General features: G+C 52.4%; 1 protein-coding gene across 1 annotated transcript in view; it reads right to left on the bottom strand.

Moving 5' to 3' along the window:
- The window catches only part of ZNF592 (zinc finger protein 592), a gene marked incomplete at both ends in the record, with an annotated part of 41,824 nt that overhangs the window by 15,585 nt on the left and 6,376 nt on the right, over nucleotides 1-19,863 (bottom strand). Inside the window, one exon of the mRNA XM_084268385.1 lies at nucleotides 6,299-6,477. Coding sequence (XP_084124511.1) covers nucleotides 6,299-6,477 — 179 coding nt within the window. The remainder of the gene's footprint in view (nucleotides 1-6,298; nucleotides 6,478-19,863) is intronic.

Raw genomic sequence — 19,863 nt, 5'->3', positions numbered from 1 at the left:
CCCCAAGATCACAGAATCACAGAACAGTCCAGGCTGGCAGGAATCTCTGGAGATCATCCAGTTCCACCCCCCAGAGCAGGGTCCCCTCCAGCAGGCTGCATCCACGATCACGGGGTTTGGATGTCCCCAGAGATGGAGACTCCCCAACCTCTCCTGGGCAGCCTGGCCCAGGGCTCTGCCACCCTCCCAGCAAAGAAGTTCCTCCTCAGGGTTGGGGGAACTTCCTCTGCTCCAGTTTGTGCCCACGGCCCCTTGTCCTGTCCCTGGGCACCACTGAACTCAGCCTGACCCGTCCTCCTGAGCCCAGCACTCAGGGATTTGCCAGTACTGACAAGTTCCCCCCCTCAGTCTTCTCCAGGCTGAAAAGCCCCAAGTCCCTCAGCCTCTCTGCATCAGAGAGATGTTCTGGTCCCCTAAGATGGCAGCATCTGGCAGCATTACTAAACTTTACTCCTCCTCCCAAGAACCCACCTGCGGACAAACTGTGCTCCAGGAGCAGCCCAGCACCACCACTGCAAGGGCATGGGATGCTGCAGACACCCTGTACTACCCCTGCAAGGACATGGGGTGATGCAGACACCCTGCACCACCACTGCAAGGGCATGGGGTGATGCAGACACCTGCCCCTGCCTGCTCTTAGCCACACTGGCCATGGGGTTACCATCCCCACAGGAGCACTGATCCCGATCCGGGCACACAGCAGCCTCTCCTAGGAAGATTCAATCAGAACAGCTCACAGCAGACACCCACTTAGGGCAGTGTTCTGCATACACACCGTGAGGAGGCTACAGAGATGATTAAGGCCTGGAGCATCTCCCCTGTGAGGAAAGGCTGAGAGAGCTGGGGCTGTTCAGCCTGGAGGAAAGAAGACTAAGGGGGGACCTTATGAATGTTTATCAATATCTTAAGGATGGGATGCAGGGGGAACTGGCCAGCCCCTTTTCAGTGTCTGTGGGGACAGGACAAGGGGCAATGGCTGCAAGTTGGAGCACAGGAAGTTCCACACCAACATGGGGCAGAACTTTTCCCCAGTAAGGGTGAGGGAGCCCTGGGACAGGCTGCCCAGGGGGTGTGGAGTCTCCATCTTTGGAGATACTCCAGACCAATCTGGACCCTGACCTCTGTGACCTGTCCTAAGGACTCTGCTTTGGCAGGGGGTTGGACCCGATGAGCTCTCAAGGTCCCTTCCAACCCCTATGGTTCTGTGATTCTATGATTCTATGACAGCAGAGGAGCACAGCTGGGCAACCCAGAGGTGCTAACTGGATAACACCTAAAGGATAACTTCCTCCAGCAAGCCTGGAGTTCAGCTGCCTTAGAAATCTCTTCTCCCATTTGTTCTGAGGCCTGGTGTTTGCCCCGAGGCCTGGTGTTTGCCCCGAGGCCTGCCGTTTGCCCACCGTGCTCTCAGGGCCTGTGCAGGCCGCAGGCCCGGCAATTGCAGATGGAGCCCAGCTATGGAGAGACTGGCTGGAAGAGCTCCAAGCCCCTATCGAAACCAAACAAGGCACCAGATTATCCTTCCCTCTGAAGGAGCCTCCCGACAGTGTTTAGGAAACAAGCCCGCGCTTTGAAGTGACACTTCAAAAGATGGCGGTGCAGAAGCCAGCCTGGAGGAGCCAAACCCCCTCCCTGCACCCCCCCCAAAATACACACAGCTCTGCTGTTTTCTTAAATTGAGAGAGGGAAGTGGTGACAACAGCTGGTGGCATCTCTGGGGGAGTGTGGAAATGTTCTGCTTAGGTGGCTCTGCCTTTGAGCTGGTTCCTCACTCACGTGAGATGGGAGAGAGACTTTCTGTTATGGCACCACCAGGAACCCTGTTCTTCTAGAAGAATAAGATAATAATATGCTTGTATCAAAACCAGTGTGGCCAGTAGGTCTGGGGAGGGGATTGTGCCCCTGTGCTGGGCATTGGTGAGGCTGCACCTCGAGTGCTGGGTCCAGTTCTGGGCTCCTCACCATCAGAAGGACATTGAGGTCCTGGAGCGAGTCCAGAGAAGGGCAACCAGGCTGGGGAAGGGGCTGGAGGGCAAATCCTCTGAGGAGCAGCTGAGGGAGCTGGGGGTGTTCAGCCTGGAGAAGAGGAGGCTGAGGGGAGACCTTCTCCCCACCTCCACTGCCCTGCCAGGAGGGTGCAGAGAGGTGGGTGATGGTCTCTTCAGCCAGGGGACAGGAGATGGGACAAGGGGCAATGGGCTTAAGCTGCCCCAGGGCAGGGTCAGAGCAGATGGGAGGGAAAAGTTCTTCCCTGGCAGAGTTGTGGGGCTGTGGCACAGGCTGCCCAGGGAGGGGCTGAGTCCCCACCCCTGGGTGTGTTTAACAGAGGGGAGATGAGGTGCTCAGGGATCTGGGTCTGCACAGGACAGGGACAGTTGGACTCAATGATCTTAAAGGTCTTTTCCAACCTTGTGATTCCATGATTCTGTGATTCTATAATAAATTCCCAAGTATAAATGGAGGAACAAATGCTCAGCCTGATAGCACTGTCTGGCTGGCACATCCAGGGATATCTGATGGGCTTCTTCCACAAACGCTCCCCCAACTAACAAGAGATGGTTCTGCATTACGTTCAGTTTTAGTAAGTAGCTCATATAGAATTAGGGATGAAATGAGACTAACTCAGGGTCAAATAATCATGAGGTAATTTAATTTACAGTAAATGGAGGTTTAAACAACAGCCACTTCGTAATCAAGAATCCCAGTGCCAGAAGGATGAAGTTTGATAAAGTAAACTAATTAGCAGAACAAAGAGGCTGGAGGATGGCAGAGGCTTGCCATGTAATTTCTGCAAATTGCAAATTCTGCTATCATCTCCCCAGCAAGGGGGAGTAATTTGCAAGGGAAGACTCTGACAGTGCCTCAGGGCAAGGAGGGGTGGTGTAAAGCCTTGGAAAGCATCCTGGGAGAGAAGATAAAGCTTGGAGATGTTGTCTTAACCCTCTGAACATTTCCTCTGCCATCACCTTCCAGCCCCTCAAGTCTCCAGAGGGTGTGGAGCAGGAGATGGAGCAGAAAAGGTGCCACATCAGTGGAAAAGGTGGGGAGGTGATCACAGAATCACAGAATTACAGGGGTGGGAAGGGACCTCCAGAGCCCATCGGGTCCAACCCCCTGCCAGAGCAGGGTCCCTGGGACAGGTCACAGGTCGGTGTCCAGACAGGGCTGGAATCTCTCCAGAGAAGGAGACTCCACACCCCCTGGGCAGCCTGTCCCAGGGCTCCCTCACCCTCACTGGGGAAAAGTTCTTCCCCACGTTGGTGTGGAACTTCCTGTGCTCCAACTTGCAGCCAGTGCCCCTTGTCCTGTCTCTTGGCTTGGACCCAAGTGGAAAGGAGCATTTAGGACAGGCCAATCAACTTCAATTTTTAAGACTCTTCCCACTTTCAGTGTAAAGCCCAGCCCCAAAGAGAGCAATCTTACTCTGAGCTGGGTGTTAGCAGAGGAGGAGACAGGCTGACCACAAAACCAAGCCCAAGCTCAGGCATCAGAAATTCAAGGATGCCAGGGATATAGTGAGAAGCAGCACAAGTCCAGCTGATCCTGGGAAGGATTTAAAAGTACTCCTCAGCTTTTCAGCTCTGTGAATAACAAAAGTGAAGGGAAGAAGTGAAGTCCCTCTGTGACCCTGGGGCAGACTCCATGGATTATCTGGATATAGTTCTGCAACTTAAACTTTGTTCCTTCTGTTTTTGAACAGTGGCAATGACATCAATGCTCTGGCAGGATAACAAGGATGGCACAGCCAGAAGTTGTCCTGTCTGATGGACACAGCTTACAAAGATGTGACTTTGAGAAGTCAGAGAAACTCAGCTTCTAGAGAAACTGTGTTGAGCTAAACCATCCCTCAGCATCATTCTTGAGCTCTGCCTTGGTTTAGATCTTCATTAATGTCGCTGGCAGAGAAAGCAGCTATTTGCTAATGACATCTGGAGACGGATGGAAGCTCTGGCTGCTGACAGGGATTAAGGCATCATAAAGATATTACTGTAAGACATCTGGAATGAATCATGTGTTTTAAAAATGCCAGGTCATATACTTGGGAGTCAGGACCAAGCCCTGCTGTGCACTCTGAGCCCATCATCGGCTGGAGACAGAGGAGAAAGGGCTTGCACTGGATCGCTGCTTCCTACACAAAGCAGCTCAGGCCAGCTGGGATCAGAAGCACCCAGGAGCATCTCAGCACAGTGAAGTTGTGCCTACATTTGGGATTCTGAGGTGCCACTAAAGGCCAAAGAGCTGCACCAAACACATGGTTAGTGTTCTGACATCTACTCCATTCCCTTTTTTTCCCATCACAAGGAGAACTTTTCCTTGCTTCCCCCCCTAAGTTTCCTTCTTCTCTAAGATTAACCCATTTCTAAACAGCCCTGAGTACCACAGATATTTAATTTGCCATGGAATTAATTCTTTGTTGTGGGCTGTGCCCCCTAAAATCAGATCCCACATAAAAAAAAACCCTTATCTGTATATAATTAAATTCAGCAATGGTTTATTACGTGTCTCCTGTCTTCATGGTTGAAAGAAGAAGCCCTTGAAAAGTGATGTCAGAACAAACCACACACAGTGGAGACTTCCTCAATTTGTAGGCATCTGAAGAGAACAGCTCTGGGAGCAGAAAGTGCCAGATTCATTTGAAATTTTCAAGTATTTAATGCCAATCAGAGAACAAACAGAACTTTAAGGAATCTTAAAAAGGTCACCTAGTCTCCTCTCCCAAGCAAATCATCTGTGCCTTAAGAGCCATGCTGCAGCTGAGGTGATCTAAACACGCTGAGGAGGAAAAGCTTGTAGGGAAAAGTAATGTCTTTTATTAAAACAATCAATTTGGCTGGAGAAAAGACAATGCACACACATATACACCCCCTACTCAGAACCCTGGGAGCCCTGCTCCATCCATCTCAGCTCAGGAGAAGTGTTTGGGGAGCTGCAGGAGCATACAGGAGCATAATGTATGCCTTCCTCGTGAAGGCACACATCCCTCAGTCCCTTACAACTGCCATAAATACAAGTTCAAACCTTAAAGAGATTTAGAGGATTAAGATCTGCAGTCTTTTTGCTGGAAATATCAATCCTGAGATGCCCATCTGCAACTTGAATTCAACACAAGCATCTTTCAGCTTAAAGCTGCCTCAAAACAATTTCTGCTCTCAGAAACCTCTGAAATCCATTTAGTAATTCCCCATTTCAAATGTGGTTTGTCATGCTCTCCACCACGCTCTGCCCAGGCTACATCCTCTTTCCTTTCCGTTCTGAGGAAAACACATTCCCAAAGATCACAGACTCACAGGGGTTGGAAGGGACCTACAGAGCTCATGGGGTCCAACCCCCTGCCAGCGCAGGGTCCCTAGGACAGGTCACACAGGTCGGTGTCCAGACGGGGCTGGAATCTCTCCAGAGATGGAGACTCCACACCCCCTGGGCAGCCTGTCCCAGGGCTCCCTCACCCTCACTGGGGAAAAGTTCTTCCCCATGTTGGTGCAGAACTTCCTGTGCTCCAACTTGCAGCCATTGCCCCATGTCCTGTCCCCACAGACACTGAAAAGGGGCTGGCCAGTTCCCCCTGCATCCCATCCTTAAGATACTGATTAACATTAATAAGGTCCCCCCTTAGTCTTCTCTCCAGGCTGAACAGCCCCAGCTCACTCAGCCTTTCCTCAGAGGGGAGATGCTCCAGGCCCTTCATCATCTCTGTGGCCTCCTCTGGACTCTCTCCAGGAGACCCCTGGCTTTTTTATCCCAGGGAGCCCAGCCCTGGACACAACACTCCAGGTGGGGCCTGACCAGGGCAGAGCAGAGGGGGAGGATCCCCTCCTGTGACCTGCTGGCCACGCTCCTCCTGATGACCCCCAGGATCCCATTGTCTCTCTCAGCCCCCAGGGCACACTGCTGGCTCATGGCCACCCTGTCACCCACCAGCACCCCCAGGTCCTTCTCTGCAGAGCTCCTCTCCAACAGGTCACCCCCAGCCTGTACTGATTCCAGCAGTTATTCCTTCCCAGGTGCCAGACTCTCCACTTGCTTTTATCAAACCCCATCTGGTTTCTCCCTGCCCAGCTCTCCAGCCTGGCCAGGTCTCTCTGGATGGCAGCGCAGTGTCCTGCGTGTCAGCCACTCCTCCCAGCTCTGGATCAGCGGGTACTTGCTGAGGGTGGATGCTGAGGGTGGATGCTGAGGGTGGATGCAATTCCCTCATCGAGGTCACCAATGAAGATATTAAAGATATATAAGATCTAAACCTCAAGTTCCCCATTCTGGGCCCCTCAGCAGGGGCCCTTCTGGAGCTGCCCTGACCAACCTGAAGCCCACTTTGCGGGCGTAGTGCAGGCAGTTGTCCTTGACGTGGCTCTGGAAGTAGGCGGAGCGGCAGACGGCCCCGCACTCCGGGCAGCAGTAGGGAGACTTGTGAGCGTGGATCCTCTGGTGAGCACAGTAACTGCACTGGTTGGGCAGCATCATCTTGCACACTTGACACATCTGATGGAAGAAAGGCTCTGTTAGCTTTCTCTATTTGCTTCCCTTCTCTACCCACCCCCCCACCCCCCAGTTCACCATGGAAAACTGTCAGGTTTAGAGGAAACTCCAGCACATTCCTCTAGGATTAGCATTAACTCTGTGAAGCTCTTCAGCCTGCCTCCTCCTCCTCCTCATCCTCTTCCACAACAACCCTAATGAAGTTCACCATTAGCCGTTCCCAGTGGCAGTATCCCACTCCTACACCACATCCCTAGAGAGAGGGTGGATGCCCCATCCCTGGTGGTGTTCAAGGCCAGGTTGGATGGGGCCCTGGGCAACCTTGTGTAGCTCCAGGCCTGGAGGTTGGTGTCCCTGCCTGTGGCAGGGGCTTGGAGTTCTGTGACCCTTGGGGTCCCTTCCAACCCAGACCAGCCTGTGATTCTATGTTCCTCTATGGTTATTTTCCCTTTTTTTCCCCCTACAAAACCGACATCTTTCCCCTCCTGGCTCTGGAGATGTTCAGCTTGGTCACTGCTTTCATTTCTGCATTAAGGCACTTGAGAAGGAAAGCCCTTTTCTTCAACAACCCATCACCCTGCACCAAAATCATACAGAAAAAAGAAGGAAAACCCCTTTGAACCCTCACTGGAAGCCCTTCCTGCTGAAGGCAGAGCAGTCCTGACATGTTGCAGCCTTCCCACCCCCCCCCACCGAAACCACAGCAGCGTGTCTTACAAAATTTCTTAGGACCAGATGAAATCTGAACTTCCAAAGACCACAAACCACATGTGCCATGACACCCTTCCACAAACTCCATGATAACTAGGAGTTCTTCTCTGCAAAGACTCGTTTTTCTCCCTGTTTCTGCACCCTTTGTGAAGTTTCCTTTTCCCTACATGGAACCCCGATCCCTGTCCACACCGTTGTGCAGAAGACACATCATTTACATGACATGTATGGTGTTTCATGTGGACACAACGTCCTGGTTTGGTTCTGTCATCTCTGAATGTAGACAGCAATAGGGCCAGGTTAGAAATTAAGAGACATTTCTACTCAGAAAGAGCGGTGAGGCACAGGAACGGGGTGCCCAGGAAGGTGGTGGAGTCACCATCCCTCCTGGTGTTCAAGGAAAGGTTGGGTGCAGTACTTAGGGACATGGTTTAGTGAGTAATAGAGGTGGTAGGGGGATCACAGAATCACAAGGTTGGAAAAGACCTTTGAAGATCCTCAAGTCCAACCAATCCCATCCTAAACTAAACCACATCCCCAAGTACCTCATCTACCCTTTTCTTAAACACATCCAGGGAAGGTGACTCAGCTCCCTCCCTGGGCAGCCTGTTCCAAGGATGGTTGGACTAGATGATCTTGGAGGTCTTCTCCAACCTTAATTCTATGATTTCAACAGCAGCATGGGAAAATGGGAAATAGAAACGTCCTCGGGACCTCTCTGCAAGAAGCTGAGCAGGACCATAAATTCTTCAAAACTCTCTTAATCTCCAAAAATAAGAGGTACGAGGAGAAATGAATGTTCAGGGCAGTTCTACTGTCTTTTATGGCATTTTTTTTCCCAGCTGAATTTTGATCCACACCAGGAAATGTGACTTTCTGGCACTGTTAGACCAGGACTCCTCTTGCTTTGACCTCCAGGATTTCAAGCAGAGTCAGCACAACCACAAGCAAAAGCACCTTTGCCCTCACAGCTTAGCAAGAAGCATTTCCCCCTGAATCCTGCCCTGTCAAAACCAATTTAGTTTCGATTTTAAGGCAGCAAAGAGACAGTTTGGGGTTCACCTCTTCCTCCCCAGCACGCCATATCCACCACCCCAAAAGCTTCCTCAGCCCCCTGGCAACCAGCACACATTCCAACCTGGAATTTTCCTTGGTGTGGATCTAAAATATGCCCAAACTGCCTGCTATTTAATGGGCTCCTCACCCAGGAATGCTCAGGCTATAGTGGAGGAGCTGTGAGCACCCATCACGCTCAGCAGGGACCACGATACGCTACCTCAGGGCATTAAAAACCAGGGGGACAACTAGCAAGAGGCATCAAAGCAAGTGGTTATCTTCTTCTTAAGGCTCCACAAGAACAGGAGGCCTGCCAGAGAGCGTGTACACATGATAGGGGAATGAAAAGCAGGACTGGGTGAGGACAAGGCTCAATGAATTTATTGCATCTGCAGACGCCGGGGAAGAAGCTGGAAGGATTCCCACGCTGACACCACGCTCTGCGGGGAAGGAGGGGAGGGGAGGGGGGGGATAAAAAACCCCACCCCAAGCCTCTGAGTTCAGATCGTCTTGGGGAAGAGAGAAGGAGTTAGAGAGTAAACAGCCACCATGAAGAGGGATGAGTCACAAGGAGAAATTAAGTAGGAATAGGGAAAACTGTCGTCTTTATCCGGCGTTACTTCTGGGCTTGGGAAAAGCCAGCGCAGCTTCTCCCTTCCTGCTCCACAAACCCACCCGAGCTCTCCAGAGGAACCACCAACCACATGGGGAAGGAAAATCCAACCTGCAGATGGGTCAGGCTGCCTGGATTCCCAAAAGCAGCTTTGCAATGTCCCTTCACTAAAGGATTTTAAGAAGAGGAAGGTTTCTGCATGGATAAATGAGTGGAAGAAAGGAATAACCCATCGGTTCTTTGAGGGAGGAAGGGCCCTGGGAAGTTCTGCTGGGTTTTGGGGCTCCTCAAAATAAACTCCAAGTATCTGAAAGGGAAATGAGCAGTGAAATGGCAAAGGCTGCTGATCCTAGTTCAGTAACTCAGCGTGTTCCTAGCCATGAAGAACCACAAGGAGACCACACAGGACTGAGTAACCAGGTAATAAAATTCCAGGTTCTATTTTGCCATTGAATCAACCAAGGGATAGAGCACTAAAAGAACCCCAAAATAACCTTCAGTGGAGTGAAAAAACTATAATTGGCATCTTTATGCTGACACCCATCCTTCCCTTAACACCTGTGGAAGAAGCAAGGCCAGAAATCCTGCCCAGAGGGATTTCAGGAGGGTCCACAGACCCCCTGACACCAGGAGCTGCTGAGTTCACCGGGAGACACCGGGCAGCTGCGTGTGGGCTCCCCCCACAGAACCCATCATCCTGGAGCTGGAGGAGCAGCTTTTTCTTTTGCAACTCTTCTGCTTTGTAGGAGAAATCATAACTTGGTTCCAGATGTCACATTTTTATCTCTTTCCTAGTTTTCCATGACTTTTCAAAGAAGTCTGGCAGCAATTTGAGACGTTCATTAGTCAGATATTTCTACAGCACGTTCCCAGGATATGATTTGGAGTTGTGTAACGTCTGTGTTTCTCATCTATTCCCATAACCTAGGCTTTAATCAGGAGTGATTTATTCCCTTTTTGCTTTCATCCTGGTTTGCCCGCCACATTTCATTTGGGGCTTTGCTTCCCTCAGCCACCTTCACACACAGAACCTCAGACACTGCAGAATACTTGATTTTATTTCCAATTTTATTGAGCAGCTTCAGAAAAGGGAAGGGGTAGAGGGGAAGGAATATTCACTGAAGGAGAGGGAAGGTTGAAAAAACCTACTGCTCCGAAGCAGCTCATCTGTGAAACCAAACCCTGTGGCCACAGAGGTGTTTGCACATTGTAGTTGATGCAGTTTGGCTTTGGTAACAGCCTGCATGGTGGCAGCACCTTTCTGCTTCACTGAAATGATGGGCTACAGGACTCAGCCTCAAGTTTCACAGAATCACAGAATCACAGGGGTTGGAAGGGACCTCCAGAGCTCATCGGGTCCAACCCCCCTGCCAAAGCAGCTCCCCAGCTCATATTGCACAGGTGGGTGTCCAGATGGGGCTGGAATATCTCCAGAGAGGAGACTCCACACCCCCTGGGCAGCCTGTCCCAGGGCTCCCTCACCCTCACTGGGGAAAAGTTCTTCCTATACTCCAACTTGCAGCCGTTGCCCCTTGTCCTGTCCCCACAGACACTGAAAAGGGGCTGGCCAGTTCCCCCTGCATCCCATCCTTAAGATACTGATTAACATTAATAAGGTCTCCCCTTAGTCTTCTTTTCTCCAGGCTGAACAGCCCCAGCTCACTCAGCCTTTCCTCACAGGGGAGATGCTCCAGGCCCTTCATCATCTCTGTAGCCTCCTCTGGACTCTCTCCAGGAGATCCCTGGCTTTTTTATCCCAGGGAGCCCAGCACTGGGCACAACACTCCAGGTGGGGCCTGACCAGGGCAGAGCAGAGGGGGAGGATCCCCTCCTGTGACCTGCTGGCCACGCTCCTCCTGATGACCCCCAGGATCCCATTGCCTCTCTCAGCCCCCAGGGCACACTGCTGGCTCATGGCCACCCTGTCATCTACCAGCACCCCCAAGTCCTTCTCTGCAGAGCTCCTCTCCAGCAGGTCACCCCCAGCCTGTACTGATTCCAGTGGTTATTCTTTCCCAGGTGCCAGACTCTCCACTTGCTTTTACCAAACCCCATCTGGTTTCTCCCTGCCCAGCTCTCCAGCCTGGCCAGGTCTCTCTGGATGGCAGCACAGTGTCCTGCGTGTCAGCCACTCCTCCCAGCTCTGGCTCAGCGGGTACTTGCTGAGGGTGGATTCTGAGGGTGGATTCTGAGGGTGGATGCTATTTGGTTCATTCACAAGTGTGGTTTTTCTTCTAAGCACCAGTGTGGCAAAGCACCCTGGATCAGAGCAAGCTCCCAGCTTCTCTCCTGCAGCAGGTTTGCTCACTGGGGTAAAGTCTGGGAGGAGTGAGGGCACCATCCCCATCAATGCGCTGCCTGAGAAGGGAACTTGGGGCACCAACCCCTTCGCTCCTACCTACTGCCCACACTGTCCTGGTTTTGGTCAGGATGGAGTTAACTTCATTTGCAGCAGCGGGTGGGATGCTGTGTTTGAGAGTTAAAATGGGAGCAGTGCTGATAACACCCTGATGGGTTTAGCTGCTGTCAGACAGTCAAGGACTTTCTCAGCTCTTCGTATTTCTCTATTCATGAGAAAGGAGGGGATGAAGCCAGGACAGGTGACCCGAACTGCCCAAAGAGAGTATTCCATGCCAATTCTGTCCTGCTCAGTATAGCAGGGGCTGGGGGGAGGAGGAGCAGGGCAGCTCCGGGACATGTGGTTTTTGGGGGACGGTCGGGTTCTGGGACAGCTCTGGGTGGCACGGCCTGAGCTGTGGGTTTGGTGAGAAACTGCATTGTGTAGCAACAGTTTCATAGATTTTTTTGCTCTAAAGTCCTGTTGGCATTGTTATATTTTAGTAAACTGTCCTTATCCCAACCCACGGGCTTTTGGTTTCTCAGTTTTGGGGTTGTTATCTGCCCCTTTCTTTTCCCTTCCCCTGCTCTTTTCCTTTAAGGAGCAGGCAGCTGTGTGGATCTCTGCTCTCAGCCAGGGTAAAACCACGACACACACACAAGCAGCAAGGGAATGGGCTTCAGCACAAGCTAACCAACTGCACACTGGGTTTCAGAGCATCTCTGCTGTGATAGTTAAGTGATGTTGATGAGTTCACATCTATTCAGGGGACGTCCCCAACTACAAGGGTTCTCCTTGTTATGATCACCACGCAGCTTCAGTTGAAAAGACAGAGCTTACCTATGCTGAGCCTAGGGCATGGCATCAGGGCTGTGGAAAAGATTCCTAAGCCTAATGACCTCTAAAATTTAAATTAAAGAAATAAATTACTAAGGGCTCAGAGTGAAACAGTTAGAGGGGAACAGAGACTGCATTTTTGGAAGGCAGATGTTTGAAAAGGAGCGCTTGTCCTTTACATATTCAAACCCCAAATCCCCCCAGCAGTGGTGCCCCAAAGCCCTGGTCCTTCCCAAATCCAGCCCTTTGCAAGTCCTTCTCTGCCTGCTTCAGGCAGAGAAGCACAGGGGCAGCTGATGCTTCTGGCAGCCCCTCCCAGGCGGTTAGACACAAGCAGGATGCTTCTGCAACCCGCAGCCCTGGGCATAGATGCTCCAGCGCGTGGCACCGCGATGTGCCAGCTCCAGCAGCACGTCTGGTCTCAACACCTTCATCTCTACAACCCCACACTCCCCTCTTCCCCACCTCCCACAGGCCTGACTGTTTGCTACAGTCAGGATCCAGATGCTCAGAGGCTTCTTTTCAACTTGGTTTCCTCCAACCACCCAGGTTACAACAGTGCTGCACAGACGGTACCGGTGTGGGAAGCGGGGAGCTGTGCCGCTGGTATGACTCAACCCTCCGCGTCCCCGGGTGCTCCTCAGATGAATAGACATGAGCATGTTCCATTTATAGAAGGGAAAAAAAAAAACCCAACAGAAACTCCAGTTTATTAATTTGAAGAAGGAAAAACTAGAGCCTAACAGCCCCTCTGCAACCAGGTTTCAGTGACCCAGCCTGGCCCTAACATGGGCTTTTCATCCTCATCAACTCCTGCATGCTCTAACCTTGTCACACCCAAGGTATTTTGCCTTGGCTACAGCTGCCAGGTTTAAGATGTCACTCTAAGGAAGGCTGCTCAACCTTCAGTCTGAAGGATATGAATGACCACAAGCCACCTTTTGATCCAAAACTTCTCCCACCCATCCTCACCTCTGCCACCATCCCCCTCCACCTCACATCTGCTCAGCGTTGCACCTCACCTCCTCCTCTCAACCTGCTGAGAGGCCAGAAAGCCAGTGGCATCCTGGCTCGTGTCAGAAATAGTGTGGCCAGTAGGTCTGGGGAGAGGACTGTGCCCCTGGACTGGGCACTGGTGAGGCCGCACCTCAAGTGCTGGGTCCAGTTCTGGGCTCCTCACCATCAGAAGGACACTGAGGTCCTGGAGCGAGTCCAGAGAAGGGCAACCAGGCTGGGGAAGGGGCTGGAGGGCAGATCCTCTGAGGACCCCCTGAGGGAGCTGGGGGTGTTCAGCCTGGAGAAGAGGAGGCTGAGGGGAGACCTTCTCTCCACCTCCCCTGCCCTGCCAGGAGGGTGCAGAGAGGTGGGCGATGGTCTCTTCAGCCAGGGGACAGTAGATGGGACAAGGGGCAATGGGCTCAAGCTGCCCCAGGGCAGGGTCAGAGCAGATGGGAGGGAAAAGCTCTTCCCTGGCAGAGTTGTGGGGCTGTGGCACAGGCTGCCCAGGGAGGGGCTGAGTCCCCACCCCTGGGTGTGTTTAACAGAGGGGAGATGAGGTGCTCAGGGATCTGGGTCAGCACAGGACAGGAACAGTTGGACTTGATGATCTTAAAGGTCTTTTCCAACCTGGTGATCCCGTCCATGCTCATTTCTATCCCTGCACCGTGCTCACAGCCCAACACTCCCAAGCCTAACATCCTCCTCAGACCTTGCCCAAGACCAGCTCCTACCCAAGAACACCTGAATCACCCCAAATCACCAGGCTGCTGAAGCCTCAACAAAATAAGGCCTAAGACTGTTAAAAAACCACAAACTACATTCTTCTGTGCTCAAAAAGCAGCAGCAGCAGCATGGATCTTAGGCAATGCTGCAGCACCTAAGTGCAACTGTGAATTTTCTCAGTGTGGAGATCTCTCCTCTTTATGTCATTTCAAGAGTTTCAGTGGCAGGTGGTGATGGCTGCCCCCCCTGCAGCCCATGGAGAAGTCCCTGGTGAGGCAGGCTGTCTCCTGCAGCCCATGGAGGACAGTGGGGAGCAGAGATTCCCACCGGCAGCCTGTGGAGGACCCCACACTGGAGCAGGTGGAGACATCTGAAGGATGCTGAGAGCCTGTGGGAAGCCTGGAACAAGCCCCTGGCAGGACCTGCAGCCCGTGGAGAGACAGGCCCACGCCAGAGCAGGTTTGCTGGGGGGACCTGTGACTCCATGGGGGTCCAGGCTGGTGCAGTCTGGGTCTGAGACACATGCTGTGATTGATGACTGCACCCCATGGAAGGACCCACACTGGGGCAGCTGGGGAAGAGCTGAAGCCCATGGGAAGGACTCACACTGGAGAAGTTCATGGAGGACTGTCTGCCGTGGGTGGGGCCCCACAGTGCAGCAGGGGAAGGGGGTGAGGAGACCTTCCCTGAGGAAGATGGAGCAGCAGAGACTGTGTGATGGACTAACCCCAACCCCCATGCTCTGTCCACCTGTGCTGCCTGGGAGGAGGTAGAAGAGCTGGAGTGAAGCCCAGGAACAAAGAAGCCACATTGAGGCCGAGTTGCCCTTGATGATGATGAGTGACATCCCTGCCCTGTCCTCACCTCAACCCACAAGCTTTCTCTCATGCTTTCTCCTGGGGGCCCATTGAGAAGGAAGAAGGAGAGTGGCTGTGTGACCCACCAAAGTCAGGCCACCAGCAAACCGCTGTGCCTCTCACACTGTGACCTGAAACCTGAACTTCAGTTGGTAAATGACCACTCACTGGCTGACACTGAGCTTTCACATCCCCGCTCCCCAGTCACCAGTAGAACCCCCAAGGTTTCACAGCACCTCTCCCCTCTTCTTTCTTAAAGTGACAACGTTACAGCCCTCTGCCCTTCCCTCCAACCTGCAGGGACAGGACTCACACTGGATAAGTTCATGGAGAACTGTCTGCCATGGGTGGGACCCCACAGTGCAGCAGGGGAAGGGGGTGAGGAATGTGTCCCCCCTGCTAAGAAGGAAACATCTTGTGAGGAACTGACCCAAACCCCCATACCCACCCACCCCCAACCCCCCCCACCCCATGACACCTATGGGAAGGAAGGGAGAGAAACCATGGATAAGTTGAGCCCAGGAAGAACAGAGGGGTGGGGGAGCTGCTTTAAGATCTGGTCTTTGACCTCCACCAGCTTCAATTCCAGGTAGGCTTTGGCCTTCCTACATCATCCCTGCACACTCAGAGCCTCCACTTTCCTCTCAGGTTACTCTTCCCTGCTTCCACCTTCAGCACATCCCTTTCTAAGCTCAACCTTTGCCCTGAGCTCCTTGTCCATCCATGCAGGCACTGTGGCATTTCTGCATGTCCTGCTCTTTGTTGGGATGGACTACTTCTGGGCATGGAAGAAGTGGCCTTTTAATATCAACCTTCTTTCTGGAAGCTCTCTTCCTTTCAGGGTCTTATTCCACAGGGCTGTTGAAGCAGACCCCTAAAGAGGCCAAATTCTGCTCTCCTGAATCCCAGTGTTGTAATCTTGACTTTTGTCCTCAGGACCCTGAACTCCACCTGATCTCATGGTCACTGCATTTGACCTTCACATTCCTAGCATGCATTGTTGGTGAGTAGCAGGTCCAGCAGAGCATCTCTCCTCATTGACTCCTCACTGCTTGGGTCAAGAAGTTACCATCAATGCTGTCCAGGAAGCTCCTGGGCTGTTGACAGCCTCTAGTGCCTCTCAGGGTGGCTGAAGCCCCCCATAAGAACAAGGGTCTGTGAACATGAGCCTGTTTCCAGCCCTCTGTAGGTGGCCTCATTCACTTGTTCTTCCTGGCCAGGTAGGGGACAGCTAGTACATCACCCACAGTGGTCAGCTCTATAATCCTGGTCCACAAGCTCTCAGTTGGCTCCTCAGCCACCCCCAGGAAAACTCCAGGTACTCCAGCTGCTGCCTCACATAACTCCCCCTCCTTGTCCTCCCAGCCAGTCCTTCCTCCAGAGCCTGTGTCCATCAACACCCCAGTCACAGGAACCACCTCACCACATCTCTGTGATGCCAACATGAACACAGCCCTGCAACTGCTGCAGATCTCCAGCTTCTCCTGTTTCATCCCCAAGCTGTGTTGAGACACTTCAGAGAGACATCCCCTCCTCCTACCATCTCCCCACATCAGCAGGATTCAGCAGACCACCACGCCCCAGCCCACTGCCCCCAGAGCTCTGAAGTTGCTTTTGATGCTCTCCTGCTTGCCCCTGGCAGGATCATTGGTGTCCACATGAAAGAAGAGGAGGGGAACAGGAACCTTCCTCTTGCTGCCAGAGGACACCAGCTTCCAGCCTCAGTTTCCATTCTACCCAGGACAGCCTTTGTCTCTAGTTGTCTCCTGCTCCATGCCTGCAGCCATGTCTTGGACACCAGTCTGGGGACCCATGCTCATCCTCCTCCTCCTCCTCCCCCAAGGTGGTCTGTCTCTTGAGGGCTGCAGGATCACCAGGGCCATTTAGGAAGTGTGGGTGGGGAAAGAAGAGACAGTGGCATTGTCACCTTATGTGGCAGTGGATCACACCCTGGTTTAAGCAGACCATGGAGCTGCACCCTAGCTTTTCTTCCTCCCTAGCCTCTCCTCCTCCTCATCCCCATGATGTTTTGGCCCTAGGGTGCAGGCTCTCACTCCTGCTCTGCCTGGAGCACATTCCCTCCACAGGCTTTCATCCTAACATGCTCCATCCCTTTGGTTCTACAAAATCCAGAGGGAAAATTTCCATATAGAACAAAATCCATCCTCACCTCCACCTAAGGGCTGCATGAATCACCCATGGTTGGGAAAAGGAGCAAATGGGGTTTTAAAGAGCCAAGGGAATTTTTGGGTTGAGTTTTTAATCCTCTTGTTTTCTAAATTAAAACATGAACATGGAAGGTGGGGGGAAAGAGGAGAAGAATGGCAAAGATATGGAGATACAGGCGCTGGGAAATTACCAGTACAGCATGTGGTCCCACTAACTTCTGGCAGGTTTCAACCAACGTTGATCTGAGAGGGGGAAGGAAGCAGAATAAAGACAAGGCAGCAATAAAATTGCTTTTAAATAACTCCAGTGTAGGTGAGGCATACACAGGGCATGTCACCACTCACTGAAGAACCTTATTGGACAAGTAAAGGGTGAGAGAAGAGGAAAAAGGGAGGGTGGGGGGAGAACAAAAGCTCAAAGGTCCAAGAAAACTCAGAGGAGGTTTATTCCAGTTCCTAGCTACTTTGGTGGATTTGGGGCAGTCAAGTAAAAAAAGAAGACCCCTCTCAAAAAGAAGTATGGGAGGTTTGTGGTTACCAGTAGATGGATGGTTTTGCTCAGGAGGGTCAGAAGTACTTTGAGTTCTTCTGTGTTACTGTGCACAGGTCTGACCTTGCCAAAAAACCCAATGAGCTCCATCCCAAAACCACTTTGTGTCTTTTGTTCAGGACTTGTGGAGCAAAGCCCTTCCAGAAGACACCCCTCTGATGGTTACAGAGAATCCTCTTCGTTTCCCACCTGAACCTATTTTGAACCTGGCTTTGCATCATTGTTGCCCCTCAACTTAAAAGCAGCTCTTCCCTGTAACAGTCCCACCAGACACAGTGTGTCCATCTCTGTATCCAGTCTTGCTCTGTAAGGAAAAGCTCATCCCACCTGGAGGCACCAGAAGCTGCCCAGGTTTTGTTCATCTCCTGCAACCTGAGCTCAGCCCTGAAAAAGCTACAAACACCTCAGTGATGGTGAGGAGCCACCCAGGCGGTGCTGGGACACCCAGGGGACGCTTCTTCCTTGAAAATGTCCTTCCTGACAGGACAAAAAGCACCACCAGCCTCACCTTAAGAGCAGCAGGACAGGAGACCCACCCTGGCTGCTGCAAGGAGCAGCCAGCAGCTCTCTGCAGCCCCACAGAGCAAACACCGGCCGGCTCCAGGCCGGAGTCGCTGCTGCCCAAGGCCGAGCCCTTCAGCCATGGTCACAGCACCTCTGGAGTCACAGGGAGGAGAAAAACCCACCAGCAGCTGCTCTGTGCCCCAGAGAAGGGAGTGAGAAGGTGTGAGGAGCTGTGGAGGCACCAAGGCCAGGGAAGGGGGGAGGAGAGGTCTCAGGTGCTGCAGAGAACGATGCCCCAGCAGCCCCTGGAGGAACCCATGGTGGAGCAGGTGTCCCCCCACAGCCCGTGGAACAGGCCCAGACCCCACCTGCAGCCCATGGAGAGGCCCCATGCTGGATGGAGCAGGGGGAGAGAGACAGGAGATGCTGTGACCTGCGTTGGAGCAAGTTCCTGACAGCACCTGCAGCCCGTGGAGAGAGACAGAGACACAGAGATGAGTGAGGGAGAGAGAGAGAGTGAGAGTGCCCCATGCCAGAGCAGGTTTGCTGGGAGCACTTGTGACTCTGGGCCTGAGGGAAAGAGACAGGCTGTGATTTGTGACTGCCCCCATAGCAGTGACCCACACTGGGGCAGCTGGGGAAGGGCTGAAGCCCTGTGGGAAAGGACTCACACTGGAGAAGTTCATGGAGGACTGTCTGCCATGGGTGGGACCCCACAGTGCAGCAGGGGAAGGGGGTGAGGAATGGCCCCCCCAGCTAAGAAGGAAACATCTCATGAGGAACTGACCCAAACCCCCATTCCCCCAGTCCCTGCCCCTCCCTGTGCCACAATGGAGGGAAGAAGGGAGTAAAATCCTGACTGAAGTGAAGCCTGTGAAGAAGGGAGGGGTGGGGGGAGCTGCTTTAAGCTCTGGCCCCACTTCTCATCACCCGACTCTGGTGTCACTGGGGGTGCAGGGCAGTGCCATCAGTTAAGAGTTTTCTGTCCTTTATTCCCTGTTGGGCCTGTTCTGCCCGTGATGCTGATTGTGGAATGATCCCTCCCTGCCCTTATCTCCACTCCTCAGCCTCTGAATATCTATTTTCTTCCCTGTCCAACTGCATAGGGCAGTGACAGAGCAGCTTTGGTGGGCATCTGTCCTCCAGCCAGGGTCAAACCCTCACACCCTCAAGAGATCATCTTTCCCTTTCTCTGGTCATTCTTCGCTCACTTATCCCGCTTTATCCCTGATGAAGAGGGATAACCACCCCCAGGAAGGGTATCTCCAGCAGCAACAGGGAGTACAAACACAAACCTGACAGGTACTGCACTTCAACACAAACCCTCTGCACAACTCAGGCTCTTCTCATGACCCAACACACACACATCCTGCTTTTCAACTCCTTCACCTCACTCCTGCTTGATCTTCAAGACCATCTAGACCCTCTTGTAAAATACTCCAAGCTTTCCATGATTTCTCCTTGTGCTGGTTCAGCAAATTTCACTGCCACATTCATCCTCTGAGGTCCTTCCCAGAAATACAGACTGCAGAGGCATCCAAAAGCCATCAGAAGGTCCTGTAAGCAACCCATCCCCAGCTGCAGCTACCTCCCTTTTGCCTGATTCTGCTCCAAACTCATCATTCAACCTCTTCAGTACAGCCCACATGGCATCTCATTGCACACCAAGGAGATTAGGATCTACTCATTTGTCTGCTCCAAAAATAAATTAGAGAAGATGTGTATCACATTAATTTGGCACAAACCATGTATTTAATTACCCTTTTCTTTTCTCCCCCTCAAAAGAAGCATCACTGTAGAACCCAACCCTGCTGCAGCCAGACCAAACAGACCTGAAGATACACTAAACATCTGCTACCACCTCTTGAACATCTGGACAAGCATCACTGCTTCTAGTTTGAACAGCATCCAACCTACCAGATACTCCAAGGCACATAGTGCTTTCTCCTTGCAGTTCTTTAAGGGCCTGGAGCATCTCCCCTGTGAGGAAAGGCTGAGTGAGCTGGGGCTGTTCAGCCTGGAGAAAAGAAGAC

Source organism: Gallinula chloropus, assembly GCF_964237585.1.
Source record: "Gallinula chloropus genome assembly, chromosome: 9".
NCBI lineage: Eukaryota > Metazoa > Chordata > Aves > Gruiformes > Rallidae > Gallinula > Gallinula chloropus.
Note: the sequence above shows the minus strand (reverse complement) of the source record. Positions and strands in the feature narration are given on the sequence as shown.